We start from the raw sequence: 20,356 nt of genomic DNA, 5'->3' as shown, positions 1-20,356 counted from the left end.
TGGTTTTTATTCATTCACTCCCCACATACTCCTGGAGGCCATGTCCTAGGGAGTATTGTGTGTGATGCTATAAGCCATGGGGATGAAGGGGGCAAGATCACCATCTGGGAGCCCTTGGTCCCTTGATGAGCCCTGCTTGTCCCATGACTAGAGCAGGCAGAACTTGACCCTCAGTGATCGGTTCTTTGGACACTTTGGCTGGTTGTGCTGTTGAGCGAGTCCCCCACAAAATGACTGGGGGGCGCTGGTGGTGGTAGGGGTGACTATAAGCACGTGCTCTCCCTGGAGATGATCGCATGGACGCCGACTAGGGAGGAGCTCGTGCAGGTGCAGTGAACCAACAGTACCCTAACTGCAGAGCTCCTCCTCTGCTCACTTGGGGGTGCTCGCGAGACCTCTAACCAGCTGCCTTGTATTTTCTGTCCCCTGTGCAGTACCTGCAGATGAAGTGGCCCCTCCTCGATGTCCCCTCCAGCGCCACAGTCAAGGACACCAGGTCACCATCCCCAGCACACTTGGTAAGTCTGTTTCCCCTTCAAGTGCCGGAGGGACACTGTCACCTTAGCCCATGGCATTGCGTCCCCTCCGCCTTCCCGAAGCCTATGGGGCCTGGCAGTACTGCTTCCAGTGTGTGTGCCTCGGGTGGAAGGCAGAGCGGTCAGGGGTGTAGTGGGGTTATTTGTGTGCTCTTCTGCCCCTCCCACCTCAGCACACGTGCACCAACCACCTGGGATGGGTGGTGTGTGATTAGAAATGCCGGCCCCGCCCTGCCTGGCAACCCTGGTCTTTCCCACCGCCCCCTCCTCCCGGGCCACCCGGGAAGCGGTGCTGTCCTTTCCCTCTGCTGTAGCTCCTTCTGCCTTGCCACTTCTCATAGCTGCAGGTGATTACAGTTGAAGAGGCTCTTTCATACAGGATTTATAGAAAAGAATTAATTAAAACACATGCAAACAAGAACCCCAGCAGGGCCGTGGAGGCCTTCGTGCCAAGCCCTGTGGCAGCTCAGGCCCCAAAGGAAGATCGGGATGGTCCTGGGAGTGGGGGAGCAATGGGGTCCAAGCAGGTCTTGCCTCCCTGGGCCTTGCAGGGGACTGACATCCAGAAGGGATGGTCCTGGGATATTGCCTTCCAGGACTTTTTCTTAGGAGCTTGGGCATCCCTAGCCTTAAGACCCACACAACCCCGCAAGCCAACTGGTGTTATGCACTACACAGCGAGCCTCAGAATCACAGAGGGTGCAGCTAGAAGGAAACCCACTGGCATGACCTACGCCTTTTACAGACAAGGAGACCTGGGGAAACAGGGTGTTGTTTAAAACATTGTTATGGGTGCCTGGGTGGCTCAGTTAGTTAAGCGTCTGCCTTCGGCTCAGGTCATCATCCCAGGGTCCTGGGATTGAGCCCCATGTCGGGCTCCCTGCTCAGCGGGGCGTCTACTTCTCCCTCTCCCTCTCCCTCTGCCACTCCCCCTGCTTGTGTGCACGCGCGCTCTCTCTCTGTCAAATAAATAAAGGAAAAATCTTTTTTAAAAATAAATAAAACATTGTTATGGAAAATTTCACCTGTGCCCTTTACCCACACTCCCCCTCGTACAACACTGGGTTGTTTTAAAGTAAATCCCAGGGGCGCCTAGGTGGCTCAGTCATTAAGTGTCTGCCTTCAACTCAGGTCATCATCCCAGAGTCCTGGGATCGAGCCCTGCATCGGGCTTCCTGCTCGGCGGGAAGCCTGCTTCTCCCTCTCCCACTCTCCCTGCTTGTGTTCCCTCTCTCGCTGTGTCTCTCTCTGTCAAATAAGTAAAATCTTTAAAAAAAAACAGATAAACAAAGTAAATCCCAGACATATTATTTCATCTCATTCAGAACATTTTAAGATACCCTGACAGCCCTTTTTCATTAAAAGCTTAGAGTCTAGTTGAGGAGAAAGAAGATATAAGTAGAAGATAAATAAAGGCTTGGTGAGCCCATATGATTTGCAGTAATCATGTGAACAGCTTACAGAGGCAGAGCCCTTGGATGTTTAGAAGTATAGCACGTGTAGTTCTCAGGTGATGGTCCCTGCCGTCCACCGGGGAGACAAGCGGGGAGAGCTGTTTCCACCATCTCTAGGAAGAGACCAGCAACTGTGTTGGGAACAGTGAGCTGTCCGGTGCGGGCTGCCCCTGAGAGGCTCTGTGGCCACGCACCAAGGCCTGAGCAGCCCCAGGAATAGGCTAGGGTGGTATCTCTGGTCCCCCAGAGTCCCATTTGGGATGGCCGAACACAAGGTCCCAATGCCCTCTAGTGGTCAGTCACGGTGGTGGACATGGCACCCCTCATCCACCCTGCCACAAACCTGGCTTGTCTCCTCCCGGCACAGCTGTCTCTACAAGTTTCAAGCCTTTGCTCACCCCCCACCCATCCTGCGGCACCCCTCAGCCCACTCCAGCGGACCCCGAGACGCAGGGCCCTCCCTCCGCTCCTCCCTCCACATACTGTCTCTGCACATTGTCTAACATCTCCATCTACTTTTAGAGGAAGTGCGTTCCCTTTCAAACTAGCACGGGTACTCATTGAGCTTCCCATCCTTTCTGTTGCCCAGAGCCATCCATCTCTGAAAAATAAAATAAAAAAACCCTGTGTCCAGCCCTCCTCCTCCTGCGAGCATTATCTTATTTTGCTTGTGGGTGTTCACCACCAGCTTCTCCCACAAGAGCCCGACTCCCACCTCCACCACCGCATCCTTTGTTCTGCTGATCTCCTGCCACCTGGCTTAGCTCAGCAACTGCCATCTCATGCCCGAGTCCAAGCAGTGCCCCTGCTGTTGCTCAGCGCAGGTAGCATCTGTCAGTTTTTACAGCCCTCTGCTTCCTGGACTCCTCCTTTCACTCCTCCAGGAGCCTCTACTCAGAGATACGAACAGTTCTTTACCCTCTCTAAGCTTCCGTTCTCTTTCTAGACTCTTTTCCTTAAATAAATTAAGGTACCCATTCTCATTTAGTGAGTGACATAAAGATATATGAAATCCCTAAACGCTCAACAAGGTTCCATGCCTGTAGCTCCAACAGCCAAGCAAACATTCATCCATCGCAGGTATGTGCTCCGCAGACGCTAATTCAGTGTGGTGGTGGAGCAGGGGCTCCTTACTTTGTCAGAGTGGAGAAGCTTGAACAGTTGACACATTGCACTGTAGATAACAAAATGGCTCATTTTCTAGTAAATTGTGGATTATCACACTATGTATTCTAATATAGAAAAACAAAGGGGCATCTGGCTGGCTCAGTCAGTGGAGTATGTGACTCCTGATCTTGGGGTCGTAAGTTCAAGCCCCACATTGGGTGTAGAGATTACTTAAAATCTTAAAAAAAAACAAAACAAAACAGCACAGGGGCACCTGGGTGGCTCAGTTGTTAAGCGTCTGCCTTCGGCTCAGGTCATGATCTCAGGGTCCTGGGATCTAGTCCTGCATCGGGCTCCCTGCTCAGCGGGAAGCCTGCTTCTCTGTCTTCCTCTGCCCCTCCCCTCTGCTCGTGCTCTCTCTTTCTCGCAAATAAATAAAAATCTTAAAAAAAAAAAAAGGCAGAAACACGCCTCAAAAGCTTAAGAAACATGTATTGGGGGAAACTTCCGTTACCTTGCAATGCTACAGATACGGAGAAGCCTCCATTCTCAGTTTTCACGTCGGAGCATCTCATTCTGATTCTGAGACACACGTGTGTGTAGGAGCAAAGCCTGACACAGCCGGGGAGCACCATCTATGTGTCGGAGGGTGTAAACATCGTGGGTTTGAACTCCAGCCTTGCCCCTTCCTATTGGTGCAGCATTAGCCGAGTTACTTCATCTCACGTTGCTTTGGTTTCCTTGTCTATAAAATGGGAACCAGAAGAGAACTTGACCTCAAGAATTGTGTGCAAATGAGCCCATGCGTTGTGATGATTTTAGAATTGTGCCTGGCACGAGGTAAGCCCTCAGTGATGGTCAGCTCACTGCTGTTGCTGCCATCACCACTGCTGCTCTTTTTAAGACAAGGAAAGAGCGATTAAAGTACTGTTTAATTAGCAGACTGAGGGGTGATGAGGGCCTGCATTAGGGGCCAGCTCAAGTGGACAGATCAAAAAGGTAATAGATAATGAGCCTATAGAATCTCACATCTACTCTGCCAAGGATATGATTTAATAGGTCTGGGGTGGAATTGCTATCTTAGTTTTTTAAGCTCCCCTGGAGATTCTAAGGGGTAGAATGGAGAATCATTGCCCTAATTGTAAGTCAGAGGTGAACTTCAGGAAGAAGGAGCTAGAGACGATCCCAGTTTACTAGGTGCTAGCTTCTCGAGGCTGGAGCTATAAGCAGGACTTGGAGGTTTCTGGAGGTAGTTGTGGAGGTCTGGACACTGGCGTTTTTATTAGAAATTTGAAAACACTCAATTAGGAGGTTTCATTTAGAATCACAAGCAAAATATTTTAAGATGAGGTTTGCCCTGAGAGAAGGGCAAATGAAGGAAACAGCCTGCATACTTGGCAGAGATTTAGTGAGTCATGTCAAAGCTGCCTGTCAAGGAAATGTGTATAAACAAGCCATAACCGGGCCAGGGTGGGGATGGAGTTAAGTGTTATTACTACTTGGATTTTATGCTTTAAAAACAAGCTCTAAAAATGGAATAGCTGTGATATTTTATATGTAACGACTTGTAATATCTGATCACTGTGATCTCCTTGCATGTAGACTGTTATCCAGACCCCTCTCTGCAGCCCCCATGTGCCTGGCCCCCGTCTTTCCCTCCTCTCTTCCTGGAGTACTGTGCCCAGCCACACAAAACAAATAGATGCACTTCTAGAACATAACCAACTCAAAGACAGGAATCACGTCTGCTCTGCTCACGTTCGTTTACCCCGCACCTGTTAGAATGCCTAGCACAGGGTAGGTGATAGCGGAACCCCTGTGGATGAATGGAAGAATAACTCATCAGGGGAAAGGTAATACAGCCTATAAGCTGCCCCCCTTGCTCCATTCCCTCTTCTCATATGGGACCTTTATTTTTTTTAAGTCTTTTTTGAAACCATGAAGGTAAGACTTGTGGTATGTAGAACACTTGGGAAGATGCCAAAGTGCCCAGAAAAAGACCTATAATCCCACAACCTACACACGTTTTGTGATACAGCACTTCATTCTCTTCTGTGTTTGTGTGTTTGTGCATGCACCTATCAGGTGCTTTCTAGAAGATGACCAAAATGCTTCCTTTAAATAGTAAACACCCCGTTTTGCCATTAAACATCGGGCCACTCTCAGAAACAGCTTACCGAGCCTCGTGTCCAAGGTCCCCTTGCCAGGCCAGTGCCTGGAAGCCCTCCTTCTGAAGAAGGGCCGCCTTGCTGCTCTGCCTTTGAGCCGAGAAATCTGGCTTTGCTGAGCATGCCAGTTCTCAACTTAAAACATTTATCGCGATGTCCCTTTCAAAATTGCACATGGGGCGCCTGGGTGGCTCAGATGGTTAAGCGTCTGCCTTCAGCTCAGGTCATGATCCCAGGGTCCTGGGATCGAGCCCCGCATCGGGCTCCCTGCTCAGCGGGGAGCCTGCTTCTCCCTCTGCTTCTCTCTCTCTCTCTCTGTCTCTCATGAATAAATAAATAAAATCTTTAAAAAAAATTAAAAAAAATAAAATTGCACATAGTTTCTCCATCTTTTCAACAGTACACCTGCTGCGGACCCAAAGCACTTCAAAACTCATCCCATAGCCTGTTGCTGCTCTGGTCTGCCTCCAATACAGATTTCACTTCTTACTATACAGTATTAACTTTTTATTTTGACATAATTTTTAAACTTGCAGAAAAATTACAAGAATAATACAAGGAACTCCTATATGCTCTTTATCCAGATTCGGATATTTTGCCCTATGCTTTGCCCCTCTCTCTTTCTCTCTCTCTCTCTCTCTCTCTCTGTGTGTGTGTGTGTGTATACATCCACATATATGTGTGGATTTTTTTTAAAAAAACAATTTGAGAGTAAGTTGGGAGACATTGTACCCCTTTACCCTTGAATACTTTGGATGTATTTCCTAAGAACAAAGATACTGTCTTACAATGACCACAGGACAGTTATCAAAATCAAGACATAAACATTTCATATTCCTCTCTAACCCACAATATATATTCAGATTTGGGCAAATGTCCCTAATAGTGTCCATTACGGCCATGTGCTTCTCCCTGGCCAGAGCTCAATCCAAGATCACATGTGGCATTTACTTGCCATGTCCCTTGTCTCCCTTGCTGTACCAGGGTTCCTCAGCCTTTGTCTTTCCCGACTTTGACATTTTTTGGGACGCACAGATCAGCTATTTTGTAGACTGTCCCTCCGTTTGGGTTTGTTTGTTTCCTCGTGGTTGGACTCCGGTCATGTGTTTTTGGCAAGAACCCTACTGCACTGATGTCGTGTCCATTCGTCCCCATAGCGGGGATGTCAGCTTCAATCATTCAGTTAAGGTGGTGTCTGCCATGTGTATCCACTGTGACATTGCTCTCTCTCTTGCTTGTAACTAATAAGCGCTCTCTGTGGGGAGAGGCTTTGAAGCCACGTAAGTGTCCTTTTTTTTCATCAAACTTGTTAGTTTCTGCTACTGAGCATTTAGCTTTGGGGAATTCTTCCTCCTCTCTTCCCGCTCATGAATCTTACTGTAGAGCAGAATGGACATGGTGGCAAGTCCAATCCATGCATTGATGACCCTCACAGAAAAGATGGCAATGGATAGAGAGGCACTAAAAAAAACCAGTCGACAAATAGTGTTCTTGACAAAGAGACCAAGCCAACGAAAACGATAAAAGGCAATAAATAGAAGTGAAACTGGGCTTTAAAAACAAACACTTGAATTTATAGATTGGAAGAGTTCACCTGAATTCTAGAAGGGAAATGAAAATTGGCATTCACCTATGTGCATCCGGACAACGATTTGAATTTGAATTGTGAGGGTTTAAGCGTTTTTTCCTACAAGCATTTATGCAGGGAAAAAAAAGGGGGGGGCCAGTGTCAAAGAAACAAAAGTAAAGGTAACGTCAGGGTTTTCTTTTGCCATTCATGATGCCCGCAAACACTGGGACAGAGAGAGTTTTGATGAAGAAAGATTTATCCCAAGAATTTTACGTGGACCCTATTTGCAAGGACCTCAAAAATATGGCCCTGCTTAGAAGGACCCGAAACACATTCCAGTTCCCTAAACATTCTCTCTCACCCGTTGCCTGGCTTTGTCTTTACGGCTTCTGTGGCTTGCCACCTATGAGGAGCTCAGAAAGCATTTAAACGGTAGTAGAGACCCTCCCGTCATTTTCTTCTCTGCTCCAGTCCACTGGCGTCCTTGTGGCTCCTCAGACATGCTAAGCATCTCACAGCCACCACGCTGCTGTTCCTTCTGCCAAAACGCTCTTCCCCAACCTGTCCGCAGGCCCTGCCCCCCCACTTCCTTCCGGTGTTTATTCAAAAGTCATTTTCTCCTCAAGGCTTTCCCTGTTCAAACCCTTGCCCTGACTTAGTGTTTCTCCTTAGCATTTCTCAATATCTAAGACATTATTTTTTAATTTTGCTTATTGTCCATCTCTCCAATTAGAACATAGGTACCCTGAGAATCGGTGTTTGTGTCTAAATAGACGAGTCTCTAGTGCATTCGCAAGACCTGGAGCAGTACCAGGCATATAATAGGTACAACAAAATAAATACCTGTTCCTCCCCACCCCGCCGTGGTGAAACAAGAAGGGAATTCATCTGGTTGCTCCTATTGCTATGATTGGTGTTTTCTGTAGGACCAACTAGTTCAGCAGTTCATCCATGTGATCAGAGGCCCAAGATTCTTTCCATCTCTGCTCGATCAGCCTCCAACCCTTTGGCTGCCCAACTCAAGTGCCTGCTGTGTAGACAGTCTCCACAAACATTTATCCAATAAATAAAAGTGTGGATTTCCATTTCTTTCAGCAGAGGAAAATTCTGTATAGGAAACATACATTCAGACTTCCTTTCTTTAATAAGATACGATGACAGAATGGTCAAGAGTGTATGTTTTGCCTTTCAAGTAGTATTTGTGAGAGAGAGAGAGAGTGTGTGTGTGTGTGTACATACAGAGAGAGAGAGAGAGAGAGAGAGAGAAATGAGGTCCCACCAACTTAAATTAGGTTCCTATATGGCCCTAGTTCTACCAAATATAAATCTTTCAATCTTATTTTCTGTACTACCAACCGGTCATCTCTCTCTGGAATATTTTACTAATTTTAAGAAAGACATGAGGGTAATTTAGAGACAGATGGTCAGAAAATAGTGAGGAGTCCAGAGACTGTGGCCAATGAGGGAAACAAAGAGAAGACCTGAGAGAACAAGGTATTTCTCTTCCAACACTTGATGAGCTCTCATTAGGTAGAGGAAATATTTATTTAAGTGATGTGCTGATGTATAAGGATAGGAAAGAATTGTGGAAGGAGCTTAAGGAAGGATCTCCTAGGACCTGCCGTGGGACATATGCAAAGAAAATTGTTCTCTGTCCAGGCTTGAGCAGTGATTCCAGTTGGTTATCTCCAAAAAGCTGTGCAGACACAGGATGTTCCATTGAGGGTAGGGGGTAGGAGTGAAAACACTGTCCCTTATGTCTTAATCTAAAATCATTAGGAAGAAGTTCATCTTTACTCTATGGAATGTGAGGGGATCGACGGCAGGGATTTCACCTACTTGCTGGTTTTCAGCGTACTGCAGTTCACCTGAGCCCAGCTATGCGGATTTACACATTACTTTTAACTAACATAACCCATAAGGAAATGTACAAGTAGCTTCAAAAGATTCCTGCAGTATCCTTAAATTGAAAATATTACTAGAGAGCACAAACCACCAGCCAGCAAACAAAACACAGCAGAACTGATGCTTTATTAAGTTATATGACCAAAAAAAATTGGAGATCCCTCCCCCCACCCCAGCCTAACTAATCATCTGTCACAGATAGAAGGGGTAACACTGAACATTGTGGCCAGAGCCAGCAAGTCCTTGGAAACCCTCCTTCTTGGGCTGTTGAATATTCTCAGCAGAGAGCCTTGCCTTGGGGGAAACAGGTCCCCTTCTGGCCTCCACAGAGAAGGTCGCCTCCAGCAGTAAACAGCAAATGGATGTAGGTAGAACAGATTTCTTAAATGTATAAAATCAGATACAGTCAGCAACCCCAAGGACTCTCAGTATCTTCCCTGGGCAGTCTGTTGGTGAGTCTGTGGCTGCTTGTGAGTGGTACCACAAAGTGAAGGCTCATCTTTGCCAGATCTACAAAACCTTATCCTTCTGATCTCTGAAGTCAGGATCGGAAAGAAAAGAATAGTGTGAGCCAGGAGGCTCTGTGGAGGCCTCCAGCAAGTTCCTGATACAAGCAGGAGAGGGATGGACGAGAGGGGCCTTGTGGAGAGGTGGTTTCTCTGTCTATGTTGGAGCTGTGTGGTGCTAGCTTTTCTTTGACCTTGAATTTAAGTCCTGAATGGTGGGAGACAAGGCATTGTTTCCTCGGGGACAAGGAATTTAAAGAAGAAGGTTGGCTTGCACCACCTCTAGAAACAGACTAAAATGTTTGAGAAGCACTTGAACTGGAAAAGGGTTTGGTCTGTGTGACTGCGGAAGGATTCAGGCCCGAGATGGCTCTGAGATGCTCTCCAGGTAAATCTGGCCTCGGCTACAGTGCTGAGTGAACGCTGTACCTTCGCCTGTACACATTGTTTGTGCTGGGGTTTTCCACTGAGAGGTGTAGACTGGTTCCCAGCATTCCTACCCTTGGCCTGAGTGTATGCTGTAGACATCCTGCTCCTGAGGGTAGCTGAGGAGAGAAAAGAGCGGAAACTTTTACTGGAACGGTAGCCTCCAAGGAGAGCCTTCCCTGGGTCAGCTCCAAAGAGAGCAGTTCTCTATTATCGGTCCCAGAGGCTGCCTCTTCCCAGACTGACTTAGGAAGGATTTACCCTCCTTTCTCTTTCTGTGAACCCACCACCTCCCAGTCCATTTTCTAGACAGTGATGCCACCTAATGGGAACCAAGAATAATTCACAGAGCGTTTAAGTGAGAATACTTACACTTTTTAATGTAACTCACATTTCCCTGCCTTGTCCTTTGCTACGTATTCAGTGCTGTGTACCAGCTTCTGATGGGGCCAGACTCAACAGCACATGGGCAGTCAGGGTTTCATAATGCTAGGAAGTATGTTTAGATGGGTATACATACATACATACATTAAAGAATCACATTGTACACTTCAAATATATTACACTTTTATTTGTCAGTTATACCTCAGTAAAGCTAAAAAATGGGGGCGCCTGGGTGGCTCAGTCGGTTAAGCATCTGCCTTCGGATCAGGTCATGATCCCGGGGTCCTGTCATCAAGCCCCTCATCCAGCCCTCCTTCTCCCTCTGTGCTCTCTCTCACTCGCTCTCTCTCAAGTAAACTTAAAAAAAATGTTTAAAAAAAAGCTGAAAACATTAATTTAATAAAAGATGGCTATAAACAATGTAAGTCGATAAGTAAAAAGCCAGATCTAGAAGAAGTAGAAATGAATGGAGATACACCAAAATGTGGGTTAGGCTAGTGTGATTTTATGTTTTCTTTTCTCTCTTTTTTTAAAGGTTTTATTTATTTATTTGAGAGAGAGAGGGAGAGCATGAGCAAGGGCAAGAACAGAGAGGGAGGGAGAGGGAGAGGGAAAGAATCTCAAGCAGACCGCATGGAGGACAGTCTGACGCCCCGCTCAGTCCCACCACCAGGAGATCATGACCTGAGCCAAAACCAGGAGTCTTATCACTCAACTGACTGAGCCACCCAGGTGCCCCTGATTGTGTTTTCTAAATGCTGTATAATACAGTTTGTATTTCTTTCTTCTGTATTCACCATAAGTATACTTTTTAATATAGACAATAATTAAAGTTGGAAAACACAGAAATAGAAACAAGAAAAACTAAATTACCCATAGTTCCACCACTCAAACATGCCTACTGTTTACATTTTGGTGTGCTTCTAGTCCTTTTTTTTTTTTTTTTTTTTTTTTAGCAACTAGCCTTTTTTTTTAACATAGAGCTTTATATATTTTTTAAAAATTGTAATCATTCTGGGGGTTCCTGGGTGGCTCAGTTGGTTAAGCATCTGACTCTTGATTTCGGCTCAGGTCATGATCTCAGGGTCATGAGATCGAGCCCTGCATCGGGCTCTGCGCTCAGCACAGAGTCTGTTTCTCCCTCTCCCTCTCCTTTCTCCACTCACACACACTCTCTCTCACATATAAAAAATAAAAAAAAAATCTTTTTACTTTATTTTGTTTATTTATTTGACGGAGAGAGAGACAGCGAGAGAGGGAACACAAGCAGGGGGAGTGGGAGAGGGAGAGGGAGAAGCAGGCTTCCTGCTGAGCAAGGAGCCCGAGGCAGGGCTCGATCCCAGATCCCAGGACTCTGGGACCATGACCCGAGCCGAAGGCAGACAATGAGCCACCCAGGCGCCCCCAAATAAATAAAATCTTTAAAAAAAATTGTAATCATTCTGTGTAATTCTTTTATCGTTTATTATCACTTTAATAATAATTCTGTTGCTTTTATAATACTAAAAACCATCCTTTAGACAAAGCTGTTTCCAGGAAACCCAAATGCATCATTTAGATACATTAGGTTCCAAGAAATCTGACCTTAAAATAATTTCTATACTCTTATTTGCGCTATATGTTCGTGTACATGGAGACGCCTTCGAAAGTCAGCAAGGAAACGGGAAAAATAATTTTAGAGTTTGTAGGCAATGTCGAAGGAGCCCACGGTGGTTGGGAGGTGAGAGGAGGTTGTTCCAGGCGGGTTCTGCAGCGCCTGGTCATGTGCCGGCGCCACCTAGTGGTTACGGTTATGAACAGTCTGAATTCTCTGCCTCCTATCTGCGGGTCTGGGAGCTGGCATCCTGGTTGGGGACCTTGCTCCAGTACCCTGCCTCTTGTCTCTGCTTAACCTACTGGAAGTAGAGCAAGAATACCGTCAGCACGGATACATAAATGTACAGATCGGAGTTTGCATTATGAACAACAAATGGGCACCATGAGAAAGGACAAAAACGTTCCCAGAATCTATGAAATGAAAAATTCAAATGGGAAGACAGCAGTTTGGAATTCTAGCCCTTGGGCTGCCTCCAAATCATTATCCATCTTGCAGATCTCTTTGTAAAGCAAATCTCTTCTCCACTTGTAACTCATTTACCTTATTATGCAAAAAAAAAATTTATGTCAGTTCTTTTTCTCTGACAGGTATGTTTTGATTGGGCTCTTGGGGACGCAGGTATTACCAGAGAAAACCCTCTGGTTTGTTAGAGCCGCAAAGGGCTGGTATGAATCCAGTTCTGCCATTTATTAGCTCTGTGTTTTGAGCTAAGCCACTTAATCTTTCTGAGCTCAGTTTTCTCATCCCGCAAATGGGGATAATCATAGCTAATTTGCTAAGTTATAATAAGGAGCAGATGTATTGCCTAGCGCTGTGCTTATAGTGGGGTGCTCAATAAATTATAGCTCTTTTGGGGCACCTGGGTGGCTCAGCCAGTTAAGCGTCTGCCTTCAGCTCAGGTCATGATCCCAGGGTCCTGGGATCAAATCCTCGTCGGGCTCCCTGCTCAGCCAGGAGTCAGCTTCTCCCTCTCCTTCTGCCCTTCCCCCTCTGCCTGTGCACTAGCTCTCCCTCTCTCTCAAATACATAAAATCTTTTTTAAAAATTGTAGTTGTTTTTATAATAAAACTCCTTATTGTTAAGTCAGATGAGATTAAAACAATTTAATCCAGTTCACCAATTGTAGGACACACAGGTTTTTCCCATTTTCATATCTGAAATCAGGGTGCGTCAATGGCATGCCAGTGTTTTTTTTTCTTCTTAATAGTTCTATAGAATAATTGTACTTCTTACATTTGCTGGTGTTTTAAAGGAAGTATGGTAATTAGGTAGCAGTGTTTGAAGTGCTACAGAGAGACCTGTTTTAAGTGCTCTTGGGTTGTGTCTGAAAAGCCTGAACATGACAGCTGGTTCCATGAGGTCTGACGAGGACAATTCCCCACTGGTCTGTTCCCAGTCTCAGACTTGAACTTGTGAGCTACTATTTCTGTGAAATCTATTTGGAAAGGGTGCGTTGAACCTTTTAAACCTCACTGAGATTACACAGAGCACAGTTGATAATTCAATAGCCTGGAGCATTTAGCACCGCCCAGCATACATGAAGTGAATGTATGTTGTTTTGAAGAGGGGATTTTGGAGGGTGGGTGTAATCCCTCCTCTAATTCTGTTGGTTCTTTCCCTGAAGTGTAGACTGCTCCTTTCTCTCCAGGGCTGTCTGAGGGCTGGATGGGCTGTTGCGTGGAAAATACCTGGCATGTATTGAACACAGTGTATAACAGCAGGTTGGACTCTGTCTCCTTGGCAACTGTGTCTAGTCTTTTTCTCTCTGTCTTTCAGTCTAATAAAGTTCCTGTTGTTCAGCCCCCGCATCACATGCACCCGTTGACGCCCCTCATCACCTACAGCAACGACCACTTCTCCCCTGGCTCCCCTCCCACGCACCTCTCCCCAGAGATCGATCCAAAGACAGGTGAGTCATCCAACTCTGCTGGCCCCCATGCAGAGCTCCAGTGGGCCAGGCTTGTCTTCTCAGGGAACATCACGGCCCTGGAATCAGGCAGCCCTGGCCTCAGGTCATGTCTCCAACTCCCAAGAGCCCATAACCTTGCCCACTAACGTTAGCCTTTTCAGATTTTTCATCTGTGTTTCCTGTGTCCCTTTCACATCATAGAGGCATTGTGAGGATAAAAGGAAATTATATGAGGCAATGCACAGGGCCTGGCTCCACAGTGAGAATCTCTTAATACTTTGGGGGTGGAATGAGCTGGACGTGGGGGGGAAATCTTCTGCATTGTCCTTGAAGTCTAGCCCAGCTGTGGGCTGTCTCTGTGCCTCCCTTAGCCAAGACCTTTGCCTTATACTGAACATTTTCAAAAGTAGCCAGTCTGACCTGACTTCTAAGTATAGCTATAAAGCACTAAGGTTGAGCTGGCTTTTATTTATTTTTTTTAACTTGTTCACCAGAACTGTCCATCCCAGGGAGACATGGCCTCATCAAATTCCCAGAGTGGTCATGGCTCAAAGCATTTTTGGAGCCCCTGTTTAAAGAGAAATCACAGTTACTGTAAGTTACAGACAATGAGGAGGACAAGTGTGGACTAGAAATGCAAAGTTCACTTCTCCACGAATGGGGTAGGTTTTCTAGAGGAGGAGGAGTTAGCAGGTGACTCTGGGGGATATCTTGGGTCTCTCAGTCCAGGATTTCCGGTCCCTTTCTTGGATGACTCCTATATAAGCAGCTGGAAATTACTCCTGATGGCAGAGGTGGGACCCAGGCAGCCAGAGAGAAGCCGTGTCAGTCCTGCCTTCCCCAAAAATGTCCCTGACCCCAGCAGAGCTGGGGAGGTGACAGGGCCAGGACACTGAAAGAAAGTCCTTCCAAGCTCCGGCACGCCTGGGGACATAGGGCAAGGGACTTCCGGTTTGGTGTTAGTTCCAGGAGCTGTGGTAGGGCCAAGGAAGAGACTGACACGTGTCTCTTTGAAGCAGGAATCCCCCGGCCCCCTCACCCATCTGAGCTGTCTCCATATTACCCACTGTCTCCTGGAGCTGTCGGACAAATCCCCCATCCCCTCGGCTGGCTCGTCCCACAGTAAGGAAACTCACCACCTTCCTTCCTTCGGCCGCCCTCTGCCTCCTGTACCTGCAGCAGCACCCCCACCCGCCACAGTGGGGTCCTCTCCCCAAAGCCCACGGCTCTTACTCTTACTTCCTCCTTCCTGCCCTTTATTATGCTTTTTTCCCAGCCCCCTCTCCTTCCCTGTCCTGAACAGTCCCACCATAGCCAGCGTGCTGACCAGATGTCCTTGCTCCTGGCCCTTCTAGGCAAGGACAGCCTATGTACTCCCTCCCTCCTGGTGGTTTCCGGCACCCCTACCCTGCCCTCGCCATGAACGCCTCAATGTCCAGGTGAGTCCCGGGACTGGGTCTGTGAGCGTGACGTGGCCTTGTAGAGAGTGGCCCTCGACGAGTGTCCTTGCCATTTCTGACCATTCAGAAAGCGTTCTCTGGCCCTAAACTAGGAGGCACGGGCTCACCTTTCCTCCCCACCCCTCTTTGCTAAGGGACCTCCTCGTGCCCCGTGGTCGGAATGGAGACCACAGACTCGGCTCACTCCTTTCCCATCTCTCTAAGGGAAGAATTTCAAGGCCCTAGCCCTTAGCCTCCCCCCACGTCCCCCCCACGTGCTAGGCTTTGTGGCACTGAAGCCAGAGACTGGGAGAAGATGAGTTTTTCCTGAAATGATGTCAGGAGAGGGAACAGTAAAGGGGGCTTCTGTCTCAGAGGCCAGATCTACGTGACAGTGGCACCTCTGGTGACAAAGGAAGTGCAACCCATAGCCCTTATTTCCCCATTGAGCGCCCTGGCCTCTGGCCTGCTCCACCTTCTTTTGCGTTTGTTTTTCATCCTACCTGCTTCCAGCATCAGCTAGAGGAGCCCTGTGCCTTTGTGCGGGAAGGGAGGTTTGTTGGGTGTCCGCCGAACCTGGATCTGTCGCGGGTCCGTGAACGCGCTCCCGGTCCGTCCTCAAAGGCTGCCTTGGCAGAGGTGTTGGCCCAGCTCTGCCACCAGGGCAGGCGGTCACCACGTCCTCTGCTGGGTGACAAGCAGTCAGCCCGAACCCCTCAGTCGTCCCTTGTTTCCCACCTGGTACACAGCCTGGTTTCCAGCCGGTTCTCTCCTCACATGGTGGCTCCGGCCCATCCTGGTCTGCCCACCTCAGGGATCCCCCACCCCGCCATCGTCCCCCCCATCGTCAAGCAGGAGCCGGCGCCCCCCAGCCTCAGCCCGGCCGTGAGCGCGTGAGTATCAGGCGGCCTGGGTGTGGGGTGGCCAGTCTCTGAGCAGCAAAACGCCATTTACTTTTCTCCCCTGGTGGCCTTTAGCAGGGCAGCCAGCAGCCTCCCTCCGCCGCATCCTCTTCTCTCTTGGGGATCGCTCCCATGCTCTCTGAGAGTCCTCTTTGCGTGCAGTCAGGGAAGTTGGACGGGATTTAGAGGCGGAAAGAGAACCCTGGAGCGCTTTTGGCTTCCTTCCCCCTCCCCCATACACAGGAAAAATGTGAGCCCTGAAGGGAGGATTTTCGCCAGGTCACTCTGTCACCAAGGCCAGGGCTTTGTCAGCTGAGCCATAAAGCCAGCAGGAAAGCCCCCAAGTCAGCGCCCCCTGGCACAGGAGACCCCCCTCTTGCTTCTGCCCAAAGTGCCTCGCCCCCTCCCTGTCACCTGTCGCCAGCGCCCCTCCCCACCACCCTCTGCCCCTTCCTCGGGGAACCAGTTCCTCATAGAACACGGCCTGAGGTCATTCCAAGGCTGGGAACCACTCGTGGGGGATGCTCAGGTGCTGCGAGCTGCTTGACCCACCGAGCGCCCGAGCAGCTCCTGTCCGCTCGCCGGGGGCAGGCGGCCCTTGGCCTCAGTGAGGGCCAGGGGTCGCGGGCCGGGTGGCCACCGACACACACTAACCGACAGCTTTGTGACTTCCCAGGAAATCACCCGTCACGGTGAAAAAGGAGGAAGAAAAGAAACCCCACGTGAAGAAGCCTCTGAATGCCTTCATGTTGTATATGAAGGAGATGAGGGCCAAGGTGGTGGCTGAGTGCACCCTGAAGGAAAGTGCGGCCATTAACCAAATCCTGGGAAGAAAGGTAAGGCCCGCTCTCGGCCCGGGCCACGCGGGGCGGCGTCCCCTGCACTCCTCGCTCCCTGTCACCTCTGACCTCTCTCCGCAGTGGCACAACCTGTCCCGAGAAGAACAGGCCAAGTACTACGAACTGGCCCGGAAGGAGCGGCAGCTTCACTCCCAGCTCTACCCGACCTGGTCAGCCCGGGACAACTACGTGAGTGGCCCGTCGGGCCCAGAGAGCAGCCCCCCGGGAGCAGGAGGTGGCTCCGCTTACGGAGGCCTCTTAGGGCCCAGAGGAGGCTGTATTTCTCCAGGAATAAGGGAGGCACCTCCGTTCTCAGATCAACAAGGACATGGGTTTGGTGTCCTAAGGACCGATGTGAATTTGTAGCCCTCTCATTTGAAGTGGACTCAGCCCTTGATTCCATAATTCAGGACGCAGCACGAGCTGTGTCCGGGCTCTGGTGGTGGGGGTGTTGCTGGCCAAGGGCTCCGAACCTGGGGCTCAGAGGGCGATGTGTGAACCCCGCTGGCATTGCTAATAACTCTTCGAAACTAGACAGGTTTTTGTATGTCTGTTCTCATTTGCTTTTTATTTCTGGTAGGAGGCTTCAGAGCTGTCTTAGATTTTCGGTGGGGCCTGAGTCCCCTCAGAAGAGATCAAGAACCACACTGTTCCAGGGAGGGAAATGGAAAAATAAGCCCGAGGGCACTGAAGGGATGAGGCCTTCCAAGAAGGCCAGGACCCCGGGTTGGAGGGAAGAATAGAGTGGGGACGGGAGGGCACCTTCCAGCAAGGCTCATTCTGCCTCAGAGGCTTCTGTGGCTGCGTGACCTGAGCAACTCCCCTCCACCGCCAGCTCCCTCCCCCAGGGAGGGGTCGGGGCAGTATGGGCCATGTCCTGGGCTCCCCCACTTCGTGTCTGGGAGTCCCCCCGAAAAGCCAGTTATGCTGCCCCTTGGTTACCCTCTCTGTGGCCATAATTTTCAGGGTAAGAAAAAGAAGAGGAAGAGAGAAAAGCAGCTGTCACAGACACAGTCCCAGCAGCAAGTCCAAGAGGCGGAGGGTGAGTCCTTAGGAGGGCACCGGCTCTTCTAACGGCCGCCCTGGTGGTAACCTGTCGTGCATCGTTCCGGGCTCTCTGTAGGGTACAGCGACAGCGCTGCTGGGTCGCAGCTACCATTCTCAGGGCCTCTGCCACATGGGAACCTCTTGCATACTAGGGTGGGTGTTATTATTACCCCCTTTTAGAGATGATGAATTAAGAGCCTCAGAGAGGGTGGATCTTCCCAGTCACTCTGCTTGTTAAATGGCGGAGGCAGGATTTGATGCCACCACTTTCCCACTTCAAAACCTAGGCACTTTTCAACTCAACTAGTTGAGTTGCATCTTATTTGAGGGTTCTAAAAATCGATGTGCCAGGCAAAAATGAATGGTATCTGCAATTATCTTGGAAATTCCCTCAGGAAGGGGGCACGTGAGAGATGGACATGCCACCTATTCGTGAACCAAATAGAAGCAGGTGTTCCTCCAAGGTTGGGTCGGTTGAACACCCAAAGAAATACTTCGCTTGGTTTCGGGGTCACTTTGTGCCAAAATTATGTACTGTGTCTTTTCACACCGGAATCACACCTAGCATGGTGACCTCTCATCTCGTGCTCACTCTGGACAAGTATAGAACTGCTGGTACCAGCTAAAGTGCTTTTAATCTCTTTTCTCTCTCTCCTTCTCTCTCTCTCTCTCTCTCTCTCTCTCTCCCTCCCTCCCTCTCCCTCCCTCTCCCCCTCTCCCTCTCCCTCTCCCCCCCTCTCCCTCTCCATCATCGATATGATTTGTACATTTATTTACGTAGGAGTACAGATGAGTAGAGTATGTATGTGCTGCGCACTCCGTTATACACCTCACCGCTTCGCAGGTGCTATGCATCTCTGATTGCACCGTAAGCCAGAGATTTCAAAGCAAATCGAATGGAGATCCGTCTCCAAAAATGCTGAGATTTAGGCAGGGAAGGGGATGATGTGATAGCCTTAGTTTTTTTCCCTCCTATCAGATACCGAATAGGTCTTTGGCATTTTGGCATTGCCCCTTCTCCATGCTCTAGGTGTCCCCCAGTGCGGCTTCCTCCTCCTGAAAGCCTGGATTTCGGGCCCCCCGCCCTTCCCTCCCAGTAGGCGTTCTTGTGTTCCTCCTCACCTGCAGTACTAGCTGCTCAGTCTTTCTTGTGTTTTGTCCCCGTAGGTGCTCTGGCCTCCAAAAGCAAGAAGCCATGTGTTCAGTACCTGCCCCCTGAGAAGTCCTGTGACAGCCCTGCCTCTTCCCACGGCAGCATGCTGGACTCCCCGGCCACCCCCTCCGCAGCCTTGGCGTCCCCGGCTGCCCCCGCGGCGACGCACTCGGAGCAAGCCCAGCCCCTCTCCCTCACCACCAAGCCGGAGAGCCGGGCCCAGCTGGCTTTACACTCGGCTGCCTTCCTGTCAGCCAAGGCGACAGCCACCTCCTCCGGCCAGATGGGCAGCCAGCCCCCGCTCCTCTCCCGGCCACTCCCCCTCGGGTCCCTGCCCACAGCTCTGCTGACTTCTCCCCCCTCCTTCCCGGCCGCGCTCCACGCCCACCAGGCCCTCCCAGTCCTCCAGGCCCAGCCTCTTTCCTTGGTCACCAAGTCTGCCCACTGAGCTGCCCCCTGACCTATGCAGGCTGTCAAGTGACTCGTCGAGTAGTAAGGATTCAGAAGAAAAAAGAAAAAAAAAAAAAGGAAACTTTATTGGTCAATATTTGACCACTCTGGACTGTTCTGTAAAGTGACTGGTAGCAACAGCACTTTACGTTTTGTAGATGTAACCAGTAGCTGATCTTAAGGCTTTTTTAAAAAACAAAACAAAACAACAAAAAAAAATCTTTAAAAGAAAGAGAACTGAAAAGTAGTGTGTTCTTCTTCTTCTTCCTGTACGTGCAGTGGTGGATGGACCTGGGCAGAAGACCCCTTCCTCTCTACCTCTTTCCCTCTCTGCCCTGCTCCCGCTTCTCAGCACTCCCACGTGCCACCCTCCCCTTCCTGGTCCGCATGTCGGCCACGGCTGGACTTCTAGCCTGTTACCTCTTCCTCTAGATCCCATTCCTGGACATTCCCTTCGACCTCGCCAAGTTTTTCTCCTTCGCTCAACTGCCTTCATCTTCGTCCTCTGCCCAGTGTAAGACTGTCATCCCATGAGAAGCCACCTTTGCCTGATTTGTCTTCACCAGCGTCCCCTTTCCCTCAGTGGGCCCTAACGCAACAGCCTTCAGCTCTGGGTGGGCAAAGAGGTCCTCTGAAATGGTCCTTCCCCACATTGAAAGGGATTCAAGGTGCCCGCCACTTTCTCGGTGAAGAAGTCTCTGTGCCACCCCCTCACCAGTCAAGACCTCCCCTCACCGTCCCAGAGTGGCAGATGGGACCTGGCCCCAAGGCCTTGCTCTTGTACCCTGGGTCAGTGCTAGCACAATCTGCCAAAGGTCTAAACGCCCTCCTCCCTCCCCCTATCACCTCACATGCTTCTTCTGTGTGTATTTCTTTTTGTTTTTATGGGGTTTTTTGGAGCAATTTAAACTTCCAGTTGTTTATTTTCACAAAAGAAAATAAAATTGCAGTTGCAAGACCTTTT

The 20,356-nt window shown here is 49.3% G+C and overlaps 1 protein-coding gene across 2 annotated transcripts in view; it reads left to right on the top strand.

Moving 5' to 3' along the window:
* Positions 1 to 20,356, top strand: part of TCF7L1 (transcription factor 7 like 1) — a 150,712-nt gene extending 130,356 nt beyond the window's left edge. Inside the window, exons 4-12 of one of the 2 annotated variants that reach the window (XM_027623678.2) lie at positions 435 to 518; positions 13,430 to 13,562; positions 14,582 to 14,684; positions 14,918 to 15,001; positions 15,751 to 15,894; positions 16,580 to 16,739; positions 16,824 to 16,931; positions 17,709 to 17,784; positions 18,957 to 20,356. In XM_027623678.2, the coding sequence (XP_027479479.1) occupies positions 435 to 518; positions 13,430 to 13,562; positions 14,582 to 14,684; positions 14,918 to 15,001; positions 15,751 to 15,894; positions 16,580 to 16,739; positions 16,824 to 16,931; positions 17,709 to 17,784; positions 18,957 to 19,390 (1,326 nt within the window). In that variant the 3' untranslated portion in view covers positions 19,391 to 20,356. Of the gene's footprint in view, positions 1 to 434; positions 519 to 13,429; positions 13,563 to 14,578; positions 14,685 to 14,917; positions 15,002 to 15,750; positions 15,895 to 16,579; positions 16,740 to 16,823; positions 16,932 to 17,708; positions 17,785 to 18,956 lie in introns of both variants that reach the window. The other variant, XM_027623677.2, reaches the window with a different exon arrangement.

Source organism: Zalophus californianus, chromosome 8, assembly GCF_009762305.2.
Source record: "Zalophus californianus isolate mZalCal1 chromosome 8, mZalCal1.pri.v2, whole genome shotgun sequence".
NCBI lineage: Eukaryota > Metazoa > Chordata > Mammalia > Carnivora > Otariidae > Zalophus > Zalophus californianus.
This window is presented reverse-complemented; position numbering and strand designations above follow the sequence as displayed.